Source organism: Bos grunniens, chromosome 19 (genome assembly GCF_055505025.1).
Source record: "Bos grunniens cultivar Pamir isolate PY7600 chromosome 19, Bosgru_T2T1.0, whole genome shotgun sequence".
Classification (NCBI taxonomy): domain Eukaryota; kingdom Metazoa; phylum Chordata; class Mammalia; order Artiodactyla; family Bovidae; genus Bos; species Bos grunniens.
This window is the reverse complement of record NC_141183.1, coordinates 41,902,101-41,924,661: the sequence shown is the minus strand read 5'-3', so window position 1 is coordinate 41,924,661 and position 22,561 is coordinate 41,902,101. Positions and strand designations below refer to the sequence as shown.

The 22,561-nt window shown below is 40.2% G+C and overlaps 1 protein-coding gene across 8 annotated transcripts in view; it reads left to right on the top strand.

Moving 5' to 3' along the window:
* Positions 1-13,881, top strand: part of GOSR1 (golgi SNAP receptor complex member 1) — a 39,202-nt gene extending 25,321 nt beyond the window's left edge. For 4 of the 8 annotated variants that reach the window (XM_086359900.1, XM_086359898.1, XM_086359906.1 and 1 more), the window contains exons 7-9: positions 1,005-1,034; positions 6,858-6,940; positions 9,598-13,881. In XM_086359900.1, the coding sequence (XP_086216026.1) occupies positions 1,005-1,034; positions 6,858-6,940; positions 9,598-9,722 (238 nt within the window). In that variant the 3' untranslated portion in view covers positions 9,723-13,881. Of the gene's footprint in view, positions 1-1,004; positions 1,035-2,390; positions 4,147-6,857; positions 6,941-9,586 lie in introns of those variants that run through there. The other 4 variants (XM_086359904.1, XM_086359903.1, XM_086359902.1 and 1 more) reach the window with 2 other exon arrangements.
* Positions 13,882-22,561: the final 8,680 nt, after the last annotated feature.

The window sequence follows — 22,561 nt, the reverse complement described above, 5'->3', positions numbered from 1 at the left end:
TGTTAAACTGCTTTAAAATATGTGCTTGAAATTTGTATCATTTGCAGTTTTGTATATTGAGGGAAATGAATTACCTTTTAAGCAGAATTACTATCTAAGTGTGGCTTTAGTGATTCCTTGGTACAGTAATTGATGACAAAATTTAGCTCATTGTTTTCAGCTAGTTTAAATTGGTTTCTTGAAAGAAACAGATACTTGTTGCTTAATCACAGACAGTAGGTGCCTCTTTGGAATACCTCTGGGCTGTTATGAAGTATTTGTTTACGAAGGATGATTCCACTTGATTATATATTATGTATCCCCAAAGGAGAGTAATTTTACATTGTTTTTACTAGATTGTGCTATCTTTATGGTAAATGGATACATATGTCTGGGAGTTTGTTTCTGCTGTAAAGCTCCCCTTTTACCAAGCTTAGCTACCTGTGCATTCCTCCCTAAAATGGGTTTTTTGGAGGTGTCTTTCTTTCCAGTATTTGATGCATAAGTGGAAATGTTTCACTGATCAACAGTGCATTGGCATCGTTATTCAGATTCTTGAATTCTAAAGTGTGGCAAGCTGAGATTTGATTTTGTTTTTCAAAAAAGGAAGAAATTTTAAGATGTAAATAATTACTGCTTATAGACATTGAAACTATATTGCCTATCCTGTCTCAACAATTTGGCTGTAATTCTGAAGTTTTGGATAGACAGTGGTGACAACTTGGAGCTATCTAGATTAAAGAAGTAGTTTTATTTTTTTGTACTCTCATTAAAACTGTTCTGACTTTAATCATTAAGTATCTCTGTGGAAGAAATAGATTTAAGCCAACAAATTAAGATGAAAACTATATATGTGGGTTAACTAATTTGAGTCCAGAATTTTCTCTAGCTGCTTTCAAAAGTCTGGGTGTTTTTCACATAAATGACTGGAAAAATAATCTACCTGTAAAATATAGAAAAATTAAGTGCAGGTTTTAAATGTGCTTTTAATAATTCCAGAATTTGAATTTTCTTTTTATTTGCAGCTCAGACCGTCTAATAGAAGAGACAATAAGGTAGGAAAAATGGGGGTTTTTTGTTTATTGTTTGCACATTAATGAACAGATGAAGTTAATCCTATAACTAAAGTCAGTTAATCTTCCTTAAAGATGGGAATTTTATTATATGGTAATGTATTTTTACTATGACTTCCCCTTATAAGATACTTGAAGCCTAAAACATTTTTTTCGAAACTATTGGCATTAGGGTGTTTTACCTAGGTTAATTTTCCTAGTGAGTTCATTCTCAATATTTTCAGCCTCTGTCTTTTTATTCTCACTTTTTAATGGAAAACAGTCTTGAACATGTGATTTGTTAAGTGTCTTATATGTAACATTTATGTAGACTTGGTTTCTGTCATAGCAGTTATAGAAAGTCTGCAGTAATTAGTATTATCTGTAATAACAGTGAAGTAACTTCTTGTTTAAAGTAAGGGAAATTTGTTGGTTTTAACTGCCTAATTCTCTAGGTTTGATAAATTTTTAAATACCTATTTTAAGACAGTAAAAAAAAAGTTAACTAGTAATGGTCTCAACTCTTCAAAATTAAGCATTGTCTAAAGCACTTTTTCAGGAAAGGTAGCATGAAATACATGGAAACAACAAACATTTGTATTCTTATCATAGACTTTGGTATTGTGTTCAGGGCTTCCCAGGTGGTGAAGATCCTGCCTGCCAGTGCAGGAGACGTAAGAGACGTGGGTTCGATCCCTGGGTTGGGAAAACCCCTTGGAGGAGGGCATGGCAGCCCACTCCAGTTTTCTTGCTGGAGAATCCCATGGACAGAGGAGCCTGGAGGGCTGCAGTCCGTAGGGTTGCAAAGAGTTGGACCCGACTGAAGCCACTTAGCATGCATTGTGTTCAAGGGTTGTACGTGCTATATGTTGTTTAATCTCCTCAGTAACTCATGAGATAGGCACTAATCACTAGATACTATCTTCAAAACAAAAGAGAAGTTAAGGTAAGTAATTATTTGTCCATAATCACATTACTAAAAATAGTATTGAGGATTCAGATCCTCAAACCTGAGTCTCTAACTCTAGAGCAAGAGCTCTGTCTAAATCACTACTACATTTCCTGCCTTATGAAAGAGGATGAGCTTTGGAGTATGATTTGGTTTGAAACCTGACTTTGCTACTTAATTAGATCTTTGTTCTTAAACACGTTTCTTGGAATCTTCATGTTCTTACATGCTTAAATGAATTGATGATAATACCTACCCTAAAAGATTGTTGTGAAAATTAAAGATAATATGACTAAAAAGATAATATAAGTAAAATCCTTGAATCAAGAAGATCCCCTGGCTGCTACTAAGTTAATTTAAATGGCAGCTGTATTATTAATTTTTTTTAACTGTTTATTTTGATATTTCAGGTTTCAGAAAAGTTCCAGTGGTACTGAGAGTTTCCACATACCTTTTACCTTAGATTCTCAAAATGTTATCATTTTGCCACATTTGCTTTTTCACTTTTCTTTTTCTGAACTACTTGTAAATAAGTTCACGCATGATGCCTCTTTACCTCTGAATATTTCAGTTTCAGTGTTCATATCCTGAAATTTTTATGTTGAAATGAGCTCATGGATTCTTATTGTATTCAGTGGATTATAGTATGTTCCTATAATTGAAAATCATAAATTATAATTTTATAATATGAATTTATCATATCTTGGAATTTTGTTTGAATTTCATGCACTCAGTCTTCTATCCCTCCACAGTTTTCACAAAATTGCTTAATTGTTGACTGAAATATGTCCCTTGTGGCTCCTTTGCTTTCATCAGAGCATAAAGTTGGGTAACATTTTATCAGGGATTCTTTTCTTAAAGTTTCCCCATAATTCTACCTATAAAGTTTTACCTTTTCCTTTTGGAGCTATATTTTAAAAACAATGTACACAACTGAATATAAACTGGCATCAATTTGTTGAAAAGACCTAATATTTATAAGTTTATTCTTAAGCTTTAAATGTATAATTAGTATTATCTAATGTTGAAAAAATGGCTTCCTAGGTGTCTCATTGGTAAAGAATCCACCTGCCAAGCAGGAGATGTGGGTTGGATCCTTGAGTCTGGAAGATCCCCTGGAGAAGGAAATGGCAACCCACTCCAGTATTCTTGCCAGGAAAATCCCATGGACAGAGGAGCCTGGTGGGCTATAGTCCATGAGGTCACAGAAGAGTCGGATACAACTGAACGACTAAACAACAATTGTTAAAAAAAAAAGTCCGAGTTTAGTTCACAGGATAGGTGAGAATGTTGAAATTCCAGTAAACATCAATGATTTATCATTTTAAAAGCATTACATGTTATTTGGAATTTGTTTTGTCCCTGCATATTTGACCCTTGAAATAACAACAGCCTAGATCTCACTCCAGTTGACTCCAGATGGTGGAATGAGATAGGAAAGGATATCTAGATATACTTTGTGTGCTACTGGAAATCATGCATATTCAACAAGATAATAACATAATGTATGATGATAATATCTGTTCTCCAAGGAATACAAAGTGCTTTGCGGAAATTATTTTTTAATTTTCTCTACTTCTGAGTCAGAGTGCATAGGAGATAGTGATAGTCCCAGTTTAAGAAAACAGAGAGATATATGATTCAAAGATTGTTGCTCAGCTCAGGTTTGAATTGTTACTTTTTTCAAGGCTATAGTACCTATTTTTAAATATCTGGTAAAGTAAATTTACTATAAAACGACTACATTTTAAATGTATCATATTCTACCATAGATAGACACTTAACCTGAAAAATTAGGAATAAGAACTAGTGATACAAAGGATGTTGTTAGTTTCACTCTTCTTATGATCTTCTTGGATCTAAAATTCAATGTGAAGGCAAGGGTGGGATGATTTGAGAGAATAGCATTGAAACGTATATTACCATATGTAAAATAGATGACCAGTGCAAGTTCGATGCATGGAGCAGGGAACCCAAGCCGGTGCTCTGGGATAACTCAGAGGGATAGTGTGCAGAGGGAGGTTCAGGATGGTGGGGGCACGTATGTGTCTGTGGCCAATTCACATTGATGTATGGCAAAAAACATCACTATATTGTAAAGTGATTATCCTCCAATTAAAATCAATTAATTAAAAAAATAAAATTTAATGTGTTATAAAATTGACACTGCCTGCCTCTTTCTGCTCGAATCTTGACTGGTTGTGCTTTAGACCTGGTGCATTCACTGTCCGGTCCTGGGATGTCTTTTTACCATTATTCTACAATGACCTCCTTAAATGCAATCACTTGTTTCTCGGATTTACTGTCTGCTACTTTCTTAGTTTATCCCCTCATTATGTTGGACCATGTTCTTTAGTAGCTTCCTCAGGAAGAATAAGAAGTAAATTATTTGGACTTTACGCATCTCAAAAAAGTTTCTATTCTACCTATATTCTTTTTTTGTTTTTTCAATTTTATTTATTTTATTTTTGGCTGCACTAGGTCTTTGCTGCTTTGCACGGGCTTTCTCTAGTGGTGGTGGACAAAGGCTATTCCTCATTGCAGCACGTGGGCTTCTCGTTGTGGCAGCTTCTCTTGTTGCAGAGCACAGCCGCTAGGCACACAGGCTCAGTAGTTGCACCTAGCAGGCCCTGGAGCGCGGACTCAGTGGTTGTGGCACATAAGCTTACTTGCTCCACATGTGGAATCCTCCTGGACGAGGGATCAAACCCATGTCTCCTGCATTGGCAGGCGGATTCCCATCCACCGGGCCCCAGGGAAGTCCCTATTCTACCCATATTCTTGATTCATTGTTTAGCTAAAAATCAGAATTGTGGGTTGAAAATAATTTTCACATTTTTTAAGGCATTGTTTCCAGTACTGCTCTTTAAGTCCAGTCCCAATTAAAATTTTATGTCCTTCGTAAATGATGGGCTTCCCTTTGTGGCTCAGCTGGTAAAGAATCCACCTGCAATTCGGGAGACCTGAGCTCAATCCCTGGGTTGGGAAAATCCCCTGGAGAAGGGAAAGGATACCCACTCCAGTATTCTGGCCTGGAAAATTCCATGGACGGTATAAGTTCATGGGGTCACCAAGAGTCAGATACGACTAAGCAACTTTCACTTTCACTTTTTGTAAATGTTTTTTCCCTCTGGAATCTTTTAGGATCATCCCTTTTCCCCTATGTTTGTGTTTAATCTCACCATGATGAGGTTGCCATGCATCATTTTTAGTCTGTTTGATGGACTCTTACAATCTGAAAACTTATCTTTAGATCTGAGAAATTTTCTTACATTTATCATTTTCTTCTCTCCTCCTTATTGATCTTCTTTTAAAAAATGTATGCAATTTATATTTGTCAAATATACCTAAATGCAATTTATGTTTGTCAAATATACCTAAATAAAGCAGGGAAGAAAAAGAATTCACCTAAAATACAACTACTACATTGGTTAATAATTTGGTGTGCTTCCGTATTTTTCTCTCTGTAGCTCTTCATATCTGTGTAAAATGATTTTAAAAATATTAATGTATTCATTTAAAAAGGCAGACACATGTATAGTCATGTGTTTAGAAAAAGTGGAATGATATTAATCATAGCAAGTTAGTTTGTGCCATCACCTAACTTGTCCATGACTTAAAACAGTAAGTTGTGAGAGGGTCATATGGGTAAGTGTTAACCCCTAAAAAGGGAAGGAGGGTTGCTTGTAGAATGCTAGTTACAGACACTGCAAGTGGGGTTCCTTTTCTTGACCAAGGATAAGAACTGGGTGGTGGAAATACGTGATGGTCTAGGGAGCTGTCCTACTGTAGCCAATTACTGAATGGTGGAACAACAACATGCATTTCTCCTGGTTCCTTTTATCTTTCAATGTATATTTTTTTGAAGTGTAGTTCCTGTTGTTGTTCAGTTGCTAAGTTGTGTCTGACTCTTCATGAACCCATGGACTGCAGCATGCCAGGCCTCCCTGGCCCTCACTATCTCCTGGAGTTTGCCCAAATTCATGTTCATTGCATCAGTGATGCCATCCAACCATCTCATCCTCTGTTAGCCTCTTCTCCTTTTGTCTTCAAGCTTTCCCTGCATTGGGGTCTTTTCCAGTGAGTTGGCTTCTCACATCAGGTGGCCAAAATATTGGAGTTTCATTTGTCCTTCCAATTAATATTCAGGGTTGATTTCCTTTAGGATTAACTAAATTGATGTTTTTGCACTTCATGAGACTTTTAAGAGTCTTCTCCAGCACACTTCGAAAACATCAGTTCTTTGGCACGTAGCCTTCTGAATGGTCCATTTCTCAAATCCATGGCTACTGCAAAACCATAGCTTTGACTGTATGGACCTTTGTCGGCAAGGTGATATCTCTGCTTTTTAATACACTGTCTAGTTGGTTCTCCAATAGAATTTTGGAATATAGTCTTTTCATAAATTAAGGGCTGGTTGTATATAAATATTTTGTGATGTATTACACATTTGGTTCTATTTTTATAATTGTAATTCCCCACTTCACTCTCAAAGAGTTTTTCCTAATTAAAGATGTTTTGGTAGCTGGCCCCTTTTAAAACCATTTTAAGAAGCTTTTGTAATGTGTGATTCGTCAGTTGTCTTATTTCATTTGTTACTTTGAATTTAAAAAAAAAAAAAACAAAACACGGGAAATGGTTCACTGCTTTGTCCAAAAAAATATCAGAAGATAACATTGGGGATAAAGTGATCATTCAGAAAAAGAACAATGGGAAGATGACTTGGGAAATGATTTTTTTTTTCATGTTCCTTCCCATGTGCTTTTCAAAGCTGGTGTTATTCACCTTGGTTTTCTGTTCATTTTTATGTGTACGATGAATCCATGCACGATTGTCTTAAACGTCAATTGATGAGCTTCTCTTTTTCTCCCTTGCAGCATTGCTATGGCAACAAAAGAAAATATGACTTCACAGAGAGGAATGTTGAAATCAATTCAGAGTAAAATGAACACTTTGGCTAGTATCCTTTTTGACAGTTTGAAATCTGTGTTTTTAGGGGGAAAATCTGTGTGCTTCGCCACTCTCTCCCTCCCCTGGGCAGATTGCCGTCGGCAGTGAGAGTATAAGTCGTCCGTAATTCTGTATTATGGACGTGCCCTGTGCTTGTACTTTGTGGAAGTTCATACTGTTTAGTGCCATTTCTAAAAGACAGCACACCAGAAGTTTCATACTAGTAGATCTCGAAAAAAATGATAAATATAATTTCCAAGTTATTCACAGAACTATTTTGCATCTTAAGAGCTCTTGAATCCATGTTAGAAGTCTACAGTGTATGCTGTTTTTACATAAATTTTGTGCTTTTTCTTCTTTCTTTTTTCATTTTGGAGAATAAGTCAGTGGCATATGCTTAGAAAGGGAGGGAAGTAGACAGCCATACATGTAAGTGCTGATCACTGCTGATCACCGTATTTTCATTTTGCACAAGCTGAACTCTCGTATAGATTTGCTGTTTGTTTGTTGTAACCTCTACCTTTTTTAGTTCTTCAGTTTCCCAGTTTAAATTAGTACTAGTCATACTCTGAGAAATCCAGCAAGGAAACTGCTAAGACCAAAAACATTCTGTTTCCTTGGAGGAATCAAGCCTTTTAGAGAAAAAAAGTTTCCTTCCCCAATTACTAGTAGGGAAAGGACCTATAATTTTAAAAGTTGAGTATCTTCTGACCTAGATAATTTGAGGTCACTTTTAGTTTGATCCCTTATTGGCCTAAGGAAAAGAATATCCTGAAGTGTGTTGATATTTTCCAGTTTTTGGTGAATCTTGTTCTTGCTTTGTGCTTCCCTGGTGGCTCAGACGGTAAAGCGTCTGCCTACAATGCAGAAGACCTAGGTTCGATCCCTGGGTCAGGAAGATCCTCTGGAGAAGGAAATGGCAACCCATTCTAGTACTCTTGCCTGGAAAATCCCATGGATGGAGGAGCGTGATAGGCTGCAATCCATGGGGTTGCAAAGAGTAGGACACGACTGAGCGACTTCACTCACTTGTCACCCTAAGTATAAAACCATACATCTAAAATCATTTCTGTTTTATATAGGGCTTTGCAGTTAGTAGAGTACTCTGATATACATTATCTCATTTTATCAGTACAATAAGTTAGAATCATTTCCAAAAATATGTTTTAAAAAAATAAAATGGGTTTGATTAGTTAGGACTCCATAGAAAGATACTAATAGAAACCTAATTTACACTGACCTAACGAGGAAAAGGAGGGAATTAACTTGTTCATATGTCTGTAAAATTCAGGAGTAGAATTTGGCTTAATGGATGGCTTGGATGCAGAGGCTCAGATTTTATTATCAAGAATCTGCCTTTCCGTTCTGTTCCCCTCCTCCATCTCTCATTTCTGTTTACTTACGTGATGGCCTTATTCTCAGACACATTTTTTCCTCGTGCTGATAAGAGATGGCTACCAGGGTCACCTCCTGCCAGATCAAAAATTATGAAATTTCTAGCAGCTCTGGCACCTGTCCAAAGAGGACTGTGGTTGCCTCACTTGAGTCGCTGCCAAACCCAGCCACAGGCCAAGGGGAGGGACTGTTCTCTCCTGCCCACCCTGAGTGGGTATGCACACCTGATGGCAGAGGACAGCATCAGCCCCACCCAGTTACATGAACCGAACTAGATGATTAGAGAAGGATCAGGGAGAGTCCCCTAAAAGACAAACTAGGTAGAAATGTGTTCACTACAGACAGGGTTTCCTGATGTCAGAGGTTCTCTTCCTCTAAGGGCAGTGCTGACGCTTGTACCAAGCCAGAAAAGATTAAGTACCTGCTTTATATGAGATTTGTACCTGACACCATGGAAGTTTTTGTAGTCAGAAACCACTGCTGGAAGTGAAAGCAGTACAGGACACACAGGCGTGTGCTTTGATGACGACATCCTACTAAGTGAGATACAGTACCGAGCCCAGTACGGTTGTGACTGCCGCAAGACTCCTGAACTGAAAGCTCCCTCTCCTTTTGTTGTGTTCCCCACAAAGGGCAGTCAGAGCAGTTTAACCCACCTTCTGATCCTATTCCTGCCCACTCCTGCAAAGTGAATTTAAAATTTTTAAATAATTAACCAGTGTTTGATTATACAGACCCTTAGAGTTTGTTCCCACCAATTGTCTGAATCCAGGGGGGCTTATCACCCTGTGGGGAGATCGTGTACTCCTCAAAACCCTTCTGGAAGAACTTCCCAGTCTCCTGAGGAAAGGAATTTAAGAGAGAGAGAGAGGAAGAGAAGGAAATGCAGGATGGTGGTGGTGGCTGGCTGTGCCTCCTCCTCCCTGCCCTGCAGCATTCCTTCATTCCTGGCCACACTGGCTCCACCCGGACAGTACTCCCTCGGCACATGGCAGCAGTCATCACTGCTGCCTCCTCCTCTCTCTTAATGTTTTCCTTTTTGTTATTCCTACTCATGTCCTGCAAGTGTACCAGGGGACTCAAATTTGCTTGGGACTTTGAGCAGTAAGGCATTGGTGTTTGCTGCAGCTCCCTCAGTGTGATTTTCTTCCCCTCTGTTTCTTCTCATCATTTGTCTTTCTGGACTCCACTGATCTCTGTTTTTTGTGATTCCTGTGACTTTTCATTAAAGAGGCTTCTTCGACATATGACCTTAATAAAGATTCCCCAAAGATCGTTTTCCTGCTGTGAACAGCCTCATCCAGCGAATCAACCTTAGGAAGCGGCGAGACTCCCTCATCCTGGGTGGTGTTATTGGCGTCTGTACCATCCTGTTGCTGCTGTATGCATTCCATTGATGGGACATCTCCAGGGACTCTTGACAGCCACCACTTTCACACCCTGATCCAGAAGAAGAAACAATAGGAAGGAGAAGTTGACTGACCTGCTAATTAGCCTGACCAGCAGGATTCATTCAGGACTGATAGTGATGGACTCTGATGTGGTCAGGTTAAGCGGAAGTCACAGGTTTTCTGTGCTGTCTTTTCTAACACACATTTCCCTCTGTTTTTAGTTTCTAAAAAAAAAGATGTTTTGTCTCCCCAAGAGGTAAGTAAACCCATCAGAAACAGAATTTCCATGCTTCGATGATAGTGTTGAAGGCTGATGACAAGCCAGGTCATGAGGCTGGACTCTTCAAAAAACCAGGCTTCTGTATATCCAAAGACTGCTTTCCTTTCAGCCACCAGATGGAGTTGTGAATAAAAATAGTTTTTTCCTTTTATTTTACACTCATGATGAGAAATCCCAAGTCATTTCTTGATAATCTGTGCTATAAATTTCTATTCTTCGTCCCCAACTTTTTTGGTGTTCAAAGAAAATGGCAATTTTCAAAGAATCTTTGAGATTTTCACAGGCCATCTTCAGCACAGTTGAGGTTATCTGAAACAGAAGACAAGCACTGCAAAAAAGACTTTATCTTGTCTTTTAATCATGCCCACACTCGGGTTAACTGTATTCCTGGAAAAACCATCAAGAATGATAGGCTTATTTTTGCTCAGTCATTGTTTTTTACTTTTGGTTAATTTCTTCTATTGAGTAATATTTATTACTACAAGAAAACAAAATTCCAGTTCTACCACGGCAAAAGGCCAGTGTCTGTCAGTGCCCCGAACTTTTCCTCCTCATGTCATGATTAACACTGACAACCAAGTGAGGAAAATGCTTCATTTTCATTGAGATCTCTTCAACAAGCCACATGTAAAAAGACAGTGAGGGGCCACCATCCAGATGATTCCATTTGTAAATGTTCCACATGTAGGAGCAAAAGTTTAAGAACCCCTGTCTTATGTACCAGGAATTCTGTGTTCTGTGAAAACCTATTCATTCCAAATCTGTTAAGATTCCAAATCTTTTCCAAACATCCAGAGAATGAGGGGCTTTACTACTGAAGGAGAAAATATCAGAATCTGTCTCTGTCTGCACTATCAGAATCTGTCTTCTGTTACCACCCTGGACAGTGGCAAAATCTTAAACCACCCACCAGAATTCTTTTCAGGTTTAACCATTTCCCGGTTTCTGTAAATGTTACAACTTTTCTAACTGCTGCTGCTGCTGCTAGGTCACTTCAGTCGTGTCCAACTCTGTGCGACCCCATAGACAGCAGCCCACCAGGCTCCCCTGTCCCTGGGATTCTCCAGGCAAGAACACTGGAGTGGGTTGCCATTTCCTTCTCCAATGCATGAAAGTAAAAAGTGAAAGTGAAGTCGCTCAGTGGTGCCCGACTCTTAGCGACATCATGGACTGCAGCCCACCAGGCTCCTCCGTCCATGGGATTTTCCAGGCAAGAGTACTGGAGTGGGGCGCCATCGCCTTCTTCGGTTCTAATTGAACTACCACAATTAGGTCGAAGACTTCCAACATCTGCTGTTCTTACAAGAAAGAAAGCTGCTCTTCACCTCTGAAATGTACTGTGGTATTTATAGTGTTGGCTTGAGACCACGCCACAGGAGATAAAAGGATGTTAGCATGCAGTTCTTCACTCCATCACAGTGTGTTCATGGTGACATTCAGATGAACATGATGACAGGCCGATCGGTAGACTGACCTCTGGTTGGGTACAGAAACAGAGGTTTTTCATTCTGGCATTAGAGTTTCATTATGTTCTGGGGATGAAGAGCAATTGATATATTTTTTTTTAACTATGGGGTTTATTTTTCTAAATACGGGTTGATTGATCAGTCAGTTGATTGGGGATGCCCTTAAAAGAAAATTTAAGTTTTCCCACTGTGAACCTTGAAAGATCAGAGAAGTAAGTTCATTTATTAAATTCTCTGCTGGGAGAACAAAACTGCTCTCCCCTAACTCTATTTATCTTTGATTTTTCAAAGGGTCTTGATCGGTGGTTGTGCCTCAGCTAGAATTTGTGGGACTTTGATTGCTATATAGTCAGCCTTTATAAAATCTGAGGTATCATAAATAAAGTTATTTATTTAATTATACTACCAGTGTTTTTACTGGTCTGATTATTTGGTGCGTTCACGAAAGCTGATGGTGGCATGAGAGTAAAATAGGACCCACGCTCATCTAGCTGCAGCTGAACAAGCGCTTTGATAGCTGGCAAGCCTTTCCATTAGGGTTATGCTTAAAGGAAGTGTTAGAATTATGTTGATTATTTTCTTTATGAAAATAAACATGTTCTTCTAAGGAAGTTGAAAAAGTGTGGTGTAGATGTTGGTGTCAGACAGGTCTGACTAACCTCCCAGTGGTGTAACCCATAGTGAGGTGACCCAGGGCCAAACGCAGGGCTCATTTCTCCTTTACGGTTCCGTCCTTTGTGGAAGGAAGCCCTGGAGCAAGGACAGACGTGTGCCATTGACCAGTAGAGGCTCACTTTGGATCCCATAGTAGCTGATGTGAACTCTTCACATTTCACATTTAGCCTTTTTTCTTTTCTTTTTTTTTAACAGCTTACTTTTCTCAACTTTTTGCTGTCGTTACAAACCAGTTACTAGGCTCAGGGGCCAACAGTAATTTGCTTATTGGAGCCAGATGCAAGGAGTTTTCTATTCCTTATCCCAAATGTTGCCTGTTACAGGAAGTTACTCTTTCTCAGTCATGTCTTATATAAGCCATGTCTTTTAGGGATCTTAAATCACTCAGAACTTTCCATTTCACTTGAAATGAGAAACCATGGCAACAAAAAGGGCAGGAGATTCCAAAAGGTATACGTCTCTGAGAGTTTGCTTTACTCTGTGCCAGTAACTTTAGTTTAAAATGGTTAATGAATCTATTACTCAAGTTCAAGCCCAGATATTCATGTACTTTGGTTGGTCTGTCCTGGGTATTTCTATATTCTTGTTACTATTAATGATACTGAGGGAGTCCCTATAACAGGCAGCATTGCTTACTCATATTTTTCTAATTTAGAAAAGGGCTTTTCTTCTCTATTCTTCCTTTCTCCTGCTTACCAAAATTTTCTAAAGAATGTCTTTTTATATCTTGCACAGTACTCATATCAGACATGGGAGTATGATCCTGAGAGTGGAGATGGGTAATGAGAGAGAGAAGTCAGCATGAAGGCCCTTTTGGTACTTGGAACCAAATAATACTGACTTTAGTTCTTTCCTGTTGGATGCCGAATAGAAAAATGTACTTACTGAGCCTTTTGATGCAGTGACTTCTGGCCTCTCTGGGACTGAGGCACCTCGGCCTTGCACTCCCACCATGAATTTTTCTGTTTCATTGTTACTGATCTCAGCCTGATGAAAAGGACTTTAAAGAACTGGACTAGCCTTTTTGGTTTTCTCATACCTCATGTTTGATCACTAGCCAGATGTGATTTCTTGGAAACTGACTGCATTTTCTGACTTTCAGTATGAAGCAAGCTATTGAGGGTGAATGGCCATGTCTTGTGTTACACTGAATTTTGTGGCAAATGTAAAGAGGAAATAGATTCTACTGGGAATTAAAATGATTGTGTTCCATTCTTCTTTGGGGGTAGGAGTTGTTTAGCCTGGTCTCCAAAAAATACAGCTTTTCATCATGATCTTTATAAACTAATACTACTCCTTTATGAACCTGCATACCCATAAGTTTTATAGGGCAAAAGAAAATGAGGAACCAGTGACTCTGAGGATGTTACTGGGTAAGAAGCTGAGACAGCTGAGCCATGTCCTGAGGCATCTTTCTTATTTTCTTTGTGTCCACTGCAAAGTGTCACTTTCATTTCAAAGTGTTTGCATCTATTCCTATCCTATTAGCTCTTAGAGAGGAAGAGAAATCAATTCCAATCACACTTTACCATGATGGAAGATGTTTCCTCATGAAAAAAAATGCCAATACAGATTTTTAAAAATCTATTCCAAATGCACTTTTTAATTTTTTGCTTTTAAAATGGCTTCTTGGAACCAGGTTTATTGTATTTGTACTTCATTTTTGTTCTCATCTAAATGTGCATTTTCTGACTGTATAGAAGAAGCTTTGTTATGTAATTTAATAATAAATTAGAAATCTGAATGGTGTGTCTGTGGTTCTTTGTATCAAAACAGTACCATTGAGGCAGTTTGGGAGAGTGATTATGACATCTTTGGTGTTAATAAGTATTTCTCACAGCATTCCGAAACCCAAGGTGAAATAATATGGACACTGGAGCTATCAAACTGTCATTCAAAAACATCAGAGGAACATTAATAATTTAGCCCAAGAAGTGAAGGAGAATCTCCTATCAGAGTGAAACTTCAGGAAGTATGACAGAAATGTCCAGTTGTACAATTTAGCAAGAAAAACAGGATCTTGCCCTCCCTAAAGAATGACATTTTATCCTATAGATCAGGAATTGGTTCTCTACCCCCAGGAAATTGAGAATTCCTCATTTCCCATTGCCTCTCCAAACGTTGCGATGTGTGTTCTGCATCCTTTTTAAAAACAGTAAAATTGAGATATAATTCACATACCAAAAAATTCACCCTTTCGAAATGTACTGATGGATTTTAGTATGTTGGTTGTGCAGTCAGCACTACTGTGTAACTTTAGGACATTTACATCACCCTAAGAAGAAACGCTGTCCCCACTGGTAGTGACTCCACAGCCCCCTGTATCCCTTTGATCTGACCACACTTTTTCCTTTGTGGGCCGCTCCAAATTTCCCTCCCATCCACTCACATGGCCTCTAAAGCCACCTCTTTGGTTTTTTGACCCTTTTTTTGGCTTCCTAATGTGTCCAGCCCTGTGAATGTACACCTATGTAGACATACATAAAATCCAACACCACTTAGAGAGGGAGGCCTCCCTTTTACAGATCAACAAAGTAGCACACAGGACTAAGTTGCTCAAAGTCAGAGTGGACAGTTTAAAAAGGATTTGAATCTTGAGGGCTCTTTGATTCAAAACCTTGCTGCAGTTCTGTCATAATTCTGTAAAATATATTTTAACTCATGATCAAGAAGCTGTAGAACTACCAATTTTGCCTGATTTTACAGGCAATGCATTTAAAATATTTAAAGCCCAGTGGCTCATTTTCAAGGAAGGCTAACTACTGGCCAAGTGGTTCATAAAGGGTTCTCATTTGTAAGTTACTATTTCTTTATGAGAACTAATTCACCTAAGTTGTAGGGGAAAAAAATTTTTTTTTAGTGTCTTTGAATGAAACTTCCTGCCCATTTCTTCTATTTTAGAACCTCAGAGGTCTTCCTAGAGACTGAGAGCTGAAGCTGATCCTGAAAAAGCACCTCAGGACGTTCCTCGGTCAGTGCCACCCAGACCATGTTGTGTCTTTCCCTTCAGGTGGCGTGGCTTTAACAGTCTGCCAGCTCCTACTTAACCTGAATGTTTCTTAGGATCCGAGGTTCTCCCCCATCATGACTCCTCTTACCAGAGATGCCTAGAAGTTTTTTTAAAAAAAGGTCAGGGAATCTCACCAAAGGTGTTAGCTATAAGGACATTTTCTCTAAAGCAAGAGCCATGAGAAAAACAAGTGTATTCCTCCTCCTGAAGACAGATTTGCCAACTGAATTGAAACAGAGAGGAATACACTTTAGCCCGACACCTTCTGCTCCACTCAGCTAAGATTTCCCAACTTTGGAAGAGCTGATGAGCTTGCAGAGCTCTTTATTACAAACTCTCTGAAGACACTTAAAAGCCAAGAAGATTGGGAGCTGAAAGGCTGTCATAACTTTCTGCTTAGAGGATTCCCAGAGATCCTCAACAGTGTTCTCGTCATCCTTGTAAAACTGCCTACTAATTTGTGATCCTGATCTGTGCTATTCATTTCCCCTCCTTTGAGATATACAGCTCTTTAGGAAACAGTCACTTTCTCTTAATCAGTATATTTCTTTTAGATTCTCTCAAACATCCAGTGAATCTTTTACTGGTGAAACTGCTTACAGTTTGAGGGAAAGCAGGCAACTATGGTTGGGAGCTCCTTTTAACTCAGTGCCGAGAAAATAAGGTTTAAACATAATTATTTCCTGCAAAGTGACAAGTTCTCTCTTAGTAAATGTGGCACTTTTTAAAAAAAACAGTTCTCATTAAGAAGAACACACAGACTTCCCTGGTGGTCCAGTAGTTAAGACTCCATGCTCCCAATGCAGGGGGCCCAGGTTTGATCCCTGGTTGGTATAATAAGATCCTGCATGCTGCCAAAAAAAGATAGCAGTCTGAGAATACAGCATTTTGGGGGTTTTTGCCCTGGAATCAGTTCTGAATCCTCTCCCATAAGCTGGGGCCCTGTGATTCATTTCCAAACCGCACACAGCAGCCACCCTCTAGACAGGGTGCCCTGCCTCCCATCTAACCTCTCTCCGCCCGCTCTGCACATAGCTGCCTAGTTTATCTTCCTAAACAAGTTCTAATCTCTCATCATTCTGTTCAAGAATATTTGGCAGCTTGCTTCCATCCTTACCAATGTATTACAGCACATTAACATGTGGAGTGTACATGCATGCATGCATCACACATCGCACATACAAAATCCTGTTCTCTTAGTGAGGGAGCCTTCTTTTACATATAAACAAGCCCAAGAGATCAGAGTCCTGATAGCCATCAGCTGCCCTTTGCCTAACCAGAGTTTCCTTCTCCCTTGAGAATCATTAGAGCCACCAGTTGCAATGATGGAAAGAACAAGGCTTGAAGTCAGAAATCCTATATTCTGGCACTGGCTGTGATGCTCTCAGATCAAGGGCAAGTCACTATACCACTCTCAGTTCAGTTTTCTTACCTGCAAAATGGACTCTAGCAACTTGATGCAGTTGTTGAGAGCAAATCTAAGGTAACAGTGGGACAAAATTGCTCAGAATGTTTTCAAGAAATAGTGTGGGCTGCTCAGACAGTAAAGAATCTGCCTGCAATGCTGGAGACCTGGGTTCAATCCCTGGGTCAGGAAGATCCCCTGGAGAAAGAAATGGCTACCACTCCAGTATTCTTGCCTAGAAAATCCCATGGAAGAGGAGCCCGGTGGGCTACAGTCCATGAGTCACAGAGTCAGACATGATGAGTGACTTTCACCTTCACTTCACATATATAAAGATGTTGATAACAGCATTGACTGTAAAAGAAAGATGGTAAGTAACCTAAATATCCATCAGAAGGAGGATGGGTAATTAAATTATGTAAATCTCTATCATGGAATACTATGCAGCTGTTAAAAAAGAAAGGTAACTTGCTATGTACTGATATTGAATGATCCCCAGGATATGTTAAGTGGGGAAATGATATGCCTCTCCGCCAGGGAATATTTGACAACTTCTGGAGACATCTTTGGTTGTCATAACTGGACTGGGGTGGATTAGGGTGGATGCTTCTGGTGGTGGATAGAAGCCAGAGATGCTGTGAAAAAACTTTACAGTGCAAAGGACAGCAAGAGTCATCAGGCCCCAAAATGTCAGCGGTGCCAAGGTTGAGAAACCCTAGCTCAAACTGCATTCGTGTTAAAGTTGACAGTATCTCCCCAGAGTTGAAGATTACTCAACTGTGTCCCAGAACCACCTATTCCCTCCTTACCACCCTTGACTCACTGGAGCTGCTTAATGGGACCTAGGTGGCACCATGATCTTCCCCTCCCCTCCTGCCTTTCCTTCCTGCCTCATCCCATTGCTTCTTCACCTCTGCAACACACACATTTGCACCATCCCAAGTGACCTGATGTCCCAAGGGCTTTGTGAATTTCCTCTTTTGGAATGGCCTCCTTTCCAAGCCTGCCTGTGAAATGCTTGCTTCTTGTTTTTAAACTCTATGTATGGGAAGTAACTGCTTATTGGGTATGGTGATTCCTTTTGGGGTGACAGAATGGGAACGACATATAGGTGATGGTTGCACAATGACAGGAATGTTTTAAATGCCGCTGAATTGTGCTCTATTATTTTTTCTCCTTTTTTCTCTTTTTTTTAAAGTTTTTATTTTATATTGGAATATAGCTGATTAACAATGTGATAGTTTCAGGTGGACTGCAAAGGGGCTTAGCCATACTTTTTAAAATACGGACCATTTTTTAAAGTCTTTCTTGAATTTGTTACAATGTTGCTTGTGTTTGGGTTTTTTGGCCCCTGAGGCATGTGGGATCTTAGTTCCTCCATCAGGGATCAAACCTGCACCCGTTGCACTGGAAGGTCACATCTTAACTACTGGACCACCAGGGAAGTCCCTGAATTGTACACTTTAAAATGATTATTTTTAGTATATGAATGGCCGATCCATTTTGCTGTACAGTAGAAACTAACACACCATTATAAAGCGACTATACTCCAATAAAAATTAATTTAAAATTTTTTATTATAAAATAAATGAGACATTTTATGCTGTGTTAATTTCACCTCAATTAAAAAAAAAAAAACAACACTTAAATGGTCTTTCCTCTGGGAAGACTTTCTGACCTGCTGCTCCTCTGTGCCTGCTATTTTCCTCTGTGATCCCACAACCCCTATCAATGAACATAGCAGGTGCTCAGTAAGTACTGAGAAGGAGAAGGAAGGAAAGAAAGATAAACGGAAGAACCTGGTTGCCCTGCATCGAGTGCAGCGGTCGTAATGCTAGAAATGAATGTCATCAGATACTACGGCCTCTTCGTTAACTGCCGCCTCCCTGCTTTACAGCAGCCGAGCCCTTCAGGTTCCTTTCCCTGGGTTCAGTCAGGGAAATTAGGCATTGTGAGCTGATTGATCCACACTAGTAGAAAACTAGAGCTCTGGACTGTTCGTGAGACATTGAGGATTTCACGTATCGTATTTAATCATTTACGGTGGTGACGTCTGGGCTCTCTAAGACCCCATCAAGCCGACTTGATAATTTTTATCTAAGTGAATACCATTCCAGCTTTTTAATTTCTTCTCTTTTCCCTGCAGAAGGTGACCCATGGCGAGAGATGCCAAGTGTGGCTTTCCCAGCCTGTCTGTGGTAAAGGATTTGGTAAATTTTCCTTTCTTGCAGACTTGCTGCTTCCAGCCCTGCTTCGCACCTTGGGACGTGACTTAGGCTTGTAGGTGTTGTTTTGCAGACCCCAGGTATCCAAGTTCATGTCTTTTTAACAAAGCAGTAGTGAATTAATAAGAAATGCTTTATCTTCCTAGACCTCTTTGTGACTCTATTCTGGTCCTGCTCTTTGCTCCAACCCACTGATGAGTTCATAAAAATTTCACATAAGTTAAAATCCATCTCCTCTCCAGGGACTGGGTTCTATCAGATTAACATTTAACTCCAAGGAAATGTGGACATTTGCCTTAAAGAAGTTCTTTATCCCAGGGAAGGATCTATATTGTTGTCATTATTTGAATGTCATTAATTATGCTGTGAAACTTTATTTCAGCCTGAAACTCTGCATCTTTCTGTTGAAAATGGCAAATTTTTAGGGATCAGTTCAGTGGCTCAGCATCTAAGCTTTTTATTATGCTTCCCCCTCACAAAATTAATATGTGTTTATTATAGAAATAAAGATCAAGTGGAAAAATAAAAATAAAAACTACATATTTATCCCCAACATTCTGTGATAATTGGATGTTAATATAAGGAATGTTTTTCATTTTTAAAAAATATCTTAAACACATGCATATTTTTAAAATTGGGATACTATGGTACATATTCTCTTGTGGCCAGGTTTTTTCATGCAATACAGCATTGTAGAGCCTCCAGTGTCATTAAATTTTCAGCCACAGCATTCTTTGCAATGGTTGTGTTGAATTTCATTATGCAGATGCCCAACTCCTGATTATTTAATTGTACAGATATTACAATATTTAGATTGAAGGCAAAAGGAGAAGGGGGTGGCAGAGGATGAGGGGCTGGATAGCATCACCTACTCAATGAACATAAATTTGAGCAAACTCCGAGAGAGAGTGGAGGGAAGAGGAACCTGGCGTGCTGCAGTATATGGGGTTATAAAAAGTCAGATATGACTTAGCGACTGAACAACAGCAAAGACTATTTTGGGAGGGGAGGTGGGCCACACCTTGAGGCATGTGGAATCTTAGTTCCCCGATCAGGAATCGAACCCTTGCCCCCTGCAGTGGAAGCACAGTCTTAACCACTGGACCACCAGGGGAAGTCCTTGGATATAGCACTCTTTTTTAAACTATAAAGTGATTTCCCATTTTTATCCCATTATAAATAACTGAGCAACACTTTGTTTTCCTTTTTAAAAATCTTAAAAGCAGGATACCTTCTGCCAACTCCCAAACTACTGTTATGTCTGCAACCCCATCGTTTCTTTCTGGATGAGTGTGTGTATTGGTTTGCCTTTTTTAAGTTGAACCCAGCTGAGCTCTCCAGTTTGCTCTGAAGAAAGGTCTAAGCTAGTCGATATAAGAAGGGAGCCCAAAGGAGAAGGTGCCAGAGTGGAGAGAGTAGCACTCGCCCACTTAGAGCGAGCCGAGGTTGGTTTTATGGAAGCAGGCCTGAGTTAGGGGAACTCTGTGACCTCCCTTGCAAGATTCCTTTTGAAAGGAACCACAGCGCTGTCTATTCTTTGGAACACTCCATCTCCTATTTGTTGATTCAGTACAACGATTGTTCTCAATCCTTGTGGCATATTAGAATCACCTGGGAAGGAGATGGTTAACGATATATTGAGTTGGCCAAAAAGTTCATTCAGGTTTTCCATTAACATCCTATTGAAAAACCCAAATGAACTTTTTGACCAACCCTATATATATATGAATCAGAGAAGGCAATGGCAACCCACTCCAGTACTCCTGCCTGGAAAATCCCATGGACGGAGGAGCCCGGTAGGCTGCTGTCTATGGGGGTTGCACAAGAGTCGGACACGACTGAAGTGACTTAGCAGCAGCAGCATATATATATTGTCACCCTGCTTATTTAACTTCTATGCAGAGTACATCATGAGAAACGCTGGGCTGGAAGAAGCACAAGCTGGAATCAAGATTGCTGGGAGAAATATCAATAACCTCAGATATGCAGATGACACCACCCTTATGGCAGAAAGTGAAGAGGAACTAAAAAGCCTCTTGATGAAAGTGAAAGAGGAGAGTGAAAAAGTTGGCTTAAAGCTCAACATTCAGAAAACTAAGATCATGGCATCTGGCCCCATCACTTCATGGGAAATAGATGGGGAAACAGTGGAAACAGTGTCAGACTTTATTTTGGAGGGCTCCAAAATCACTGCAGATGGTGATTGCAGCCATGAAATTAAAAGACGCTTACTCCTTGGAAGGAAAGTTATGACCAACCTAGATAGCATATTGAAAAGCAGAGATATTACTTTGGCAACAAAGGTCCATCTAGTCAAGGCTATGGTTTTTCCAGTGGTCATGTATGGATATGAAAGTTGGACTGTGAAGAAAGCTGAGCACCGAAGAATTGATGCTTTTAAACTGTGGTGTGGGAGAGAACTCTTGAGAGTCCCTTGGACTGCAAGGAGATCCAACCAGTCCATCCTAAAGGAGATCAGTCCTGGGTATTCATTGGAAGGACTGATGCTGAAGCTGAAACTCCAAGACTTTGGCCACCTCATGCGAAGAGTTGACTCATTGGAAAAGACCCTGATGCTGGGAGGAGAAAGGGAGAACAGAGGATGAGATGGCTGGATGGCATCACCGACTCGACAGACATGAGTTTGAGTGAACTCCGGCAGTTGGTGATGGACAGGGAGGCCTGGCATGCTGTGATTCATGGGGTCACAAAGAGTCGGACACAACTGAGCGACTGAACTGAACTGAACTGATATATATTCCATTTCTAGGGCCTCACAGGTGGCACTAGTGGTAAAGACCCTGCCCACCACCCACCAATGCAGGGGATGCTAAAGACGTGGGTCAAGAAGATGCCCTGGAGAAGGGAATGGCAACGCACTCCAGTATTCTTGCCTGGGAAATCCCATGGACAGAGGAGCCTGGCGGGCTACAGTCCATGGGGTCGCAGAGTCAGATGCAACTGAGCATGCAAGCACATTCCACTTCTGCCCCCAAGAAGTTTCAGTACAATTGCACTGGGGTGGAGCCCAGAAGTCGGAAATTTTGGTAAGCTCTCTAGGTGAGTCCATCTTGCAGCTAGGGTTGAGAACCACTGCTTTCTGACTTCCAGTGGGACTGGGATCACTGGCCTGGGGGCTGAATGTCTTTAGGTCACAGGCTGCTTTCGGGGAGTCCCCACTTCCCACTGGGCTTTACCAGAGTCATCAGCAGCTGTTTCAAAAATGCTGACACATGAAGGAAACGGTATCCCAGCTCAACAGCTCACTCTGAGTGATGAGACTGGAAGATCAGCATTTCGCTACAGCTGCATCAGCCTCCCCAGACAGTCAATTAGCTACAGACTTCAGCAGATGCTGCCTGAAAGAGCTCTTTTGGGGCTGACTTTCAATGCCCAGAAGCACATTATGTAGCTAAGCAATACTATATTCACATCAGGCAAAAGCATCTTGCTTTAAGTCACAGTATTTATTTCCTGAAGAAAGGGGACCTCGCCTTGGACCTGGAACTTGGTGGTACCCAGATGGATGGAGAAGAGGGACTAGGATGGAGTCCTAGATGGGACTAGGATAGTCCTAGATAGTCCTAGATGGGACTAGGATGGATGGAAAAGAAGCATAACTAGGCTTCTGGGGGTGCAGCCAGCCAAGGAGGAGGGAGCATTAACCTAGAGTTAGAAGACAGGGGTTTGAATCTCATCTCTACTTTTGCTTAGCAACATGGCCTTGCAGTCAATCCAGCTAATGATCAACTCCTTGGAGCTAGAGGGACCTCCCTGAGGGTCT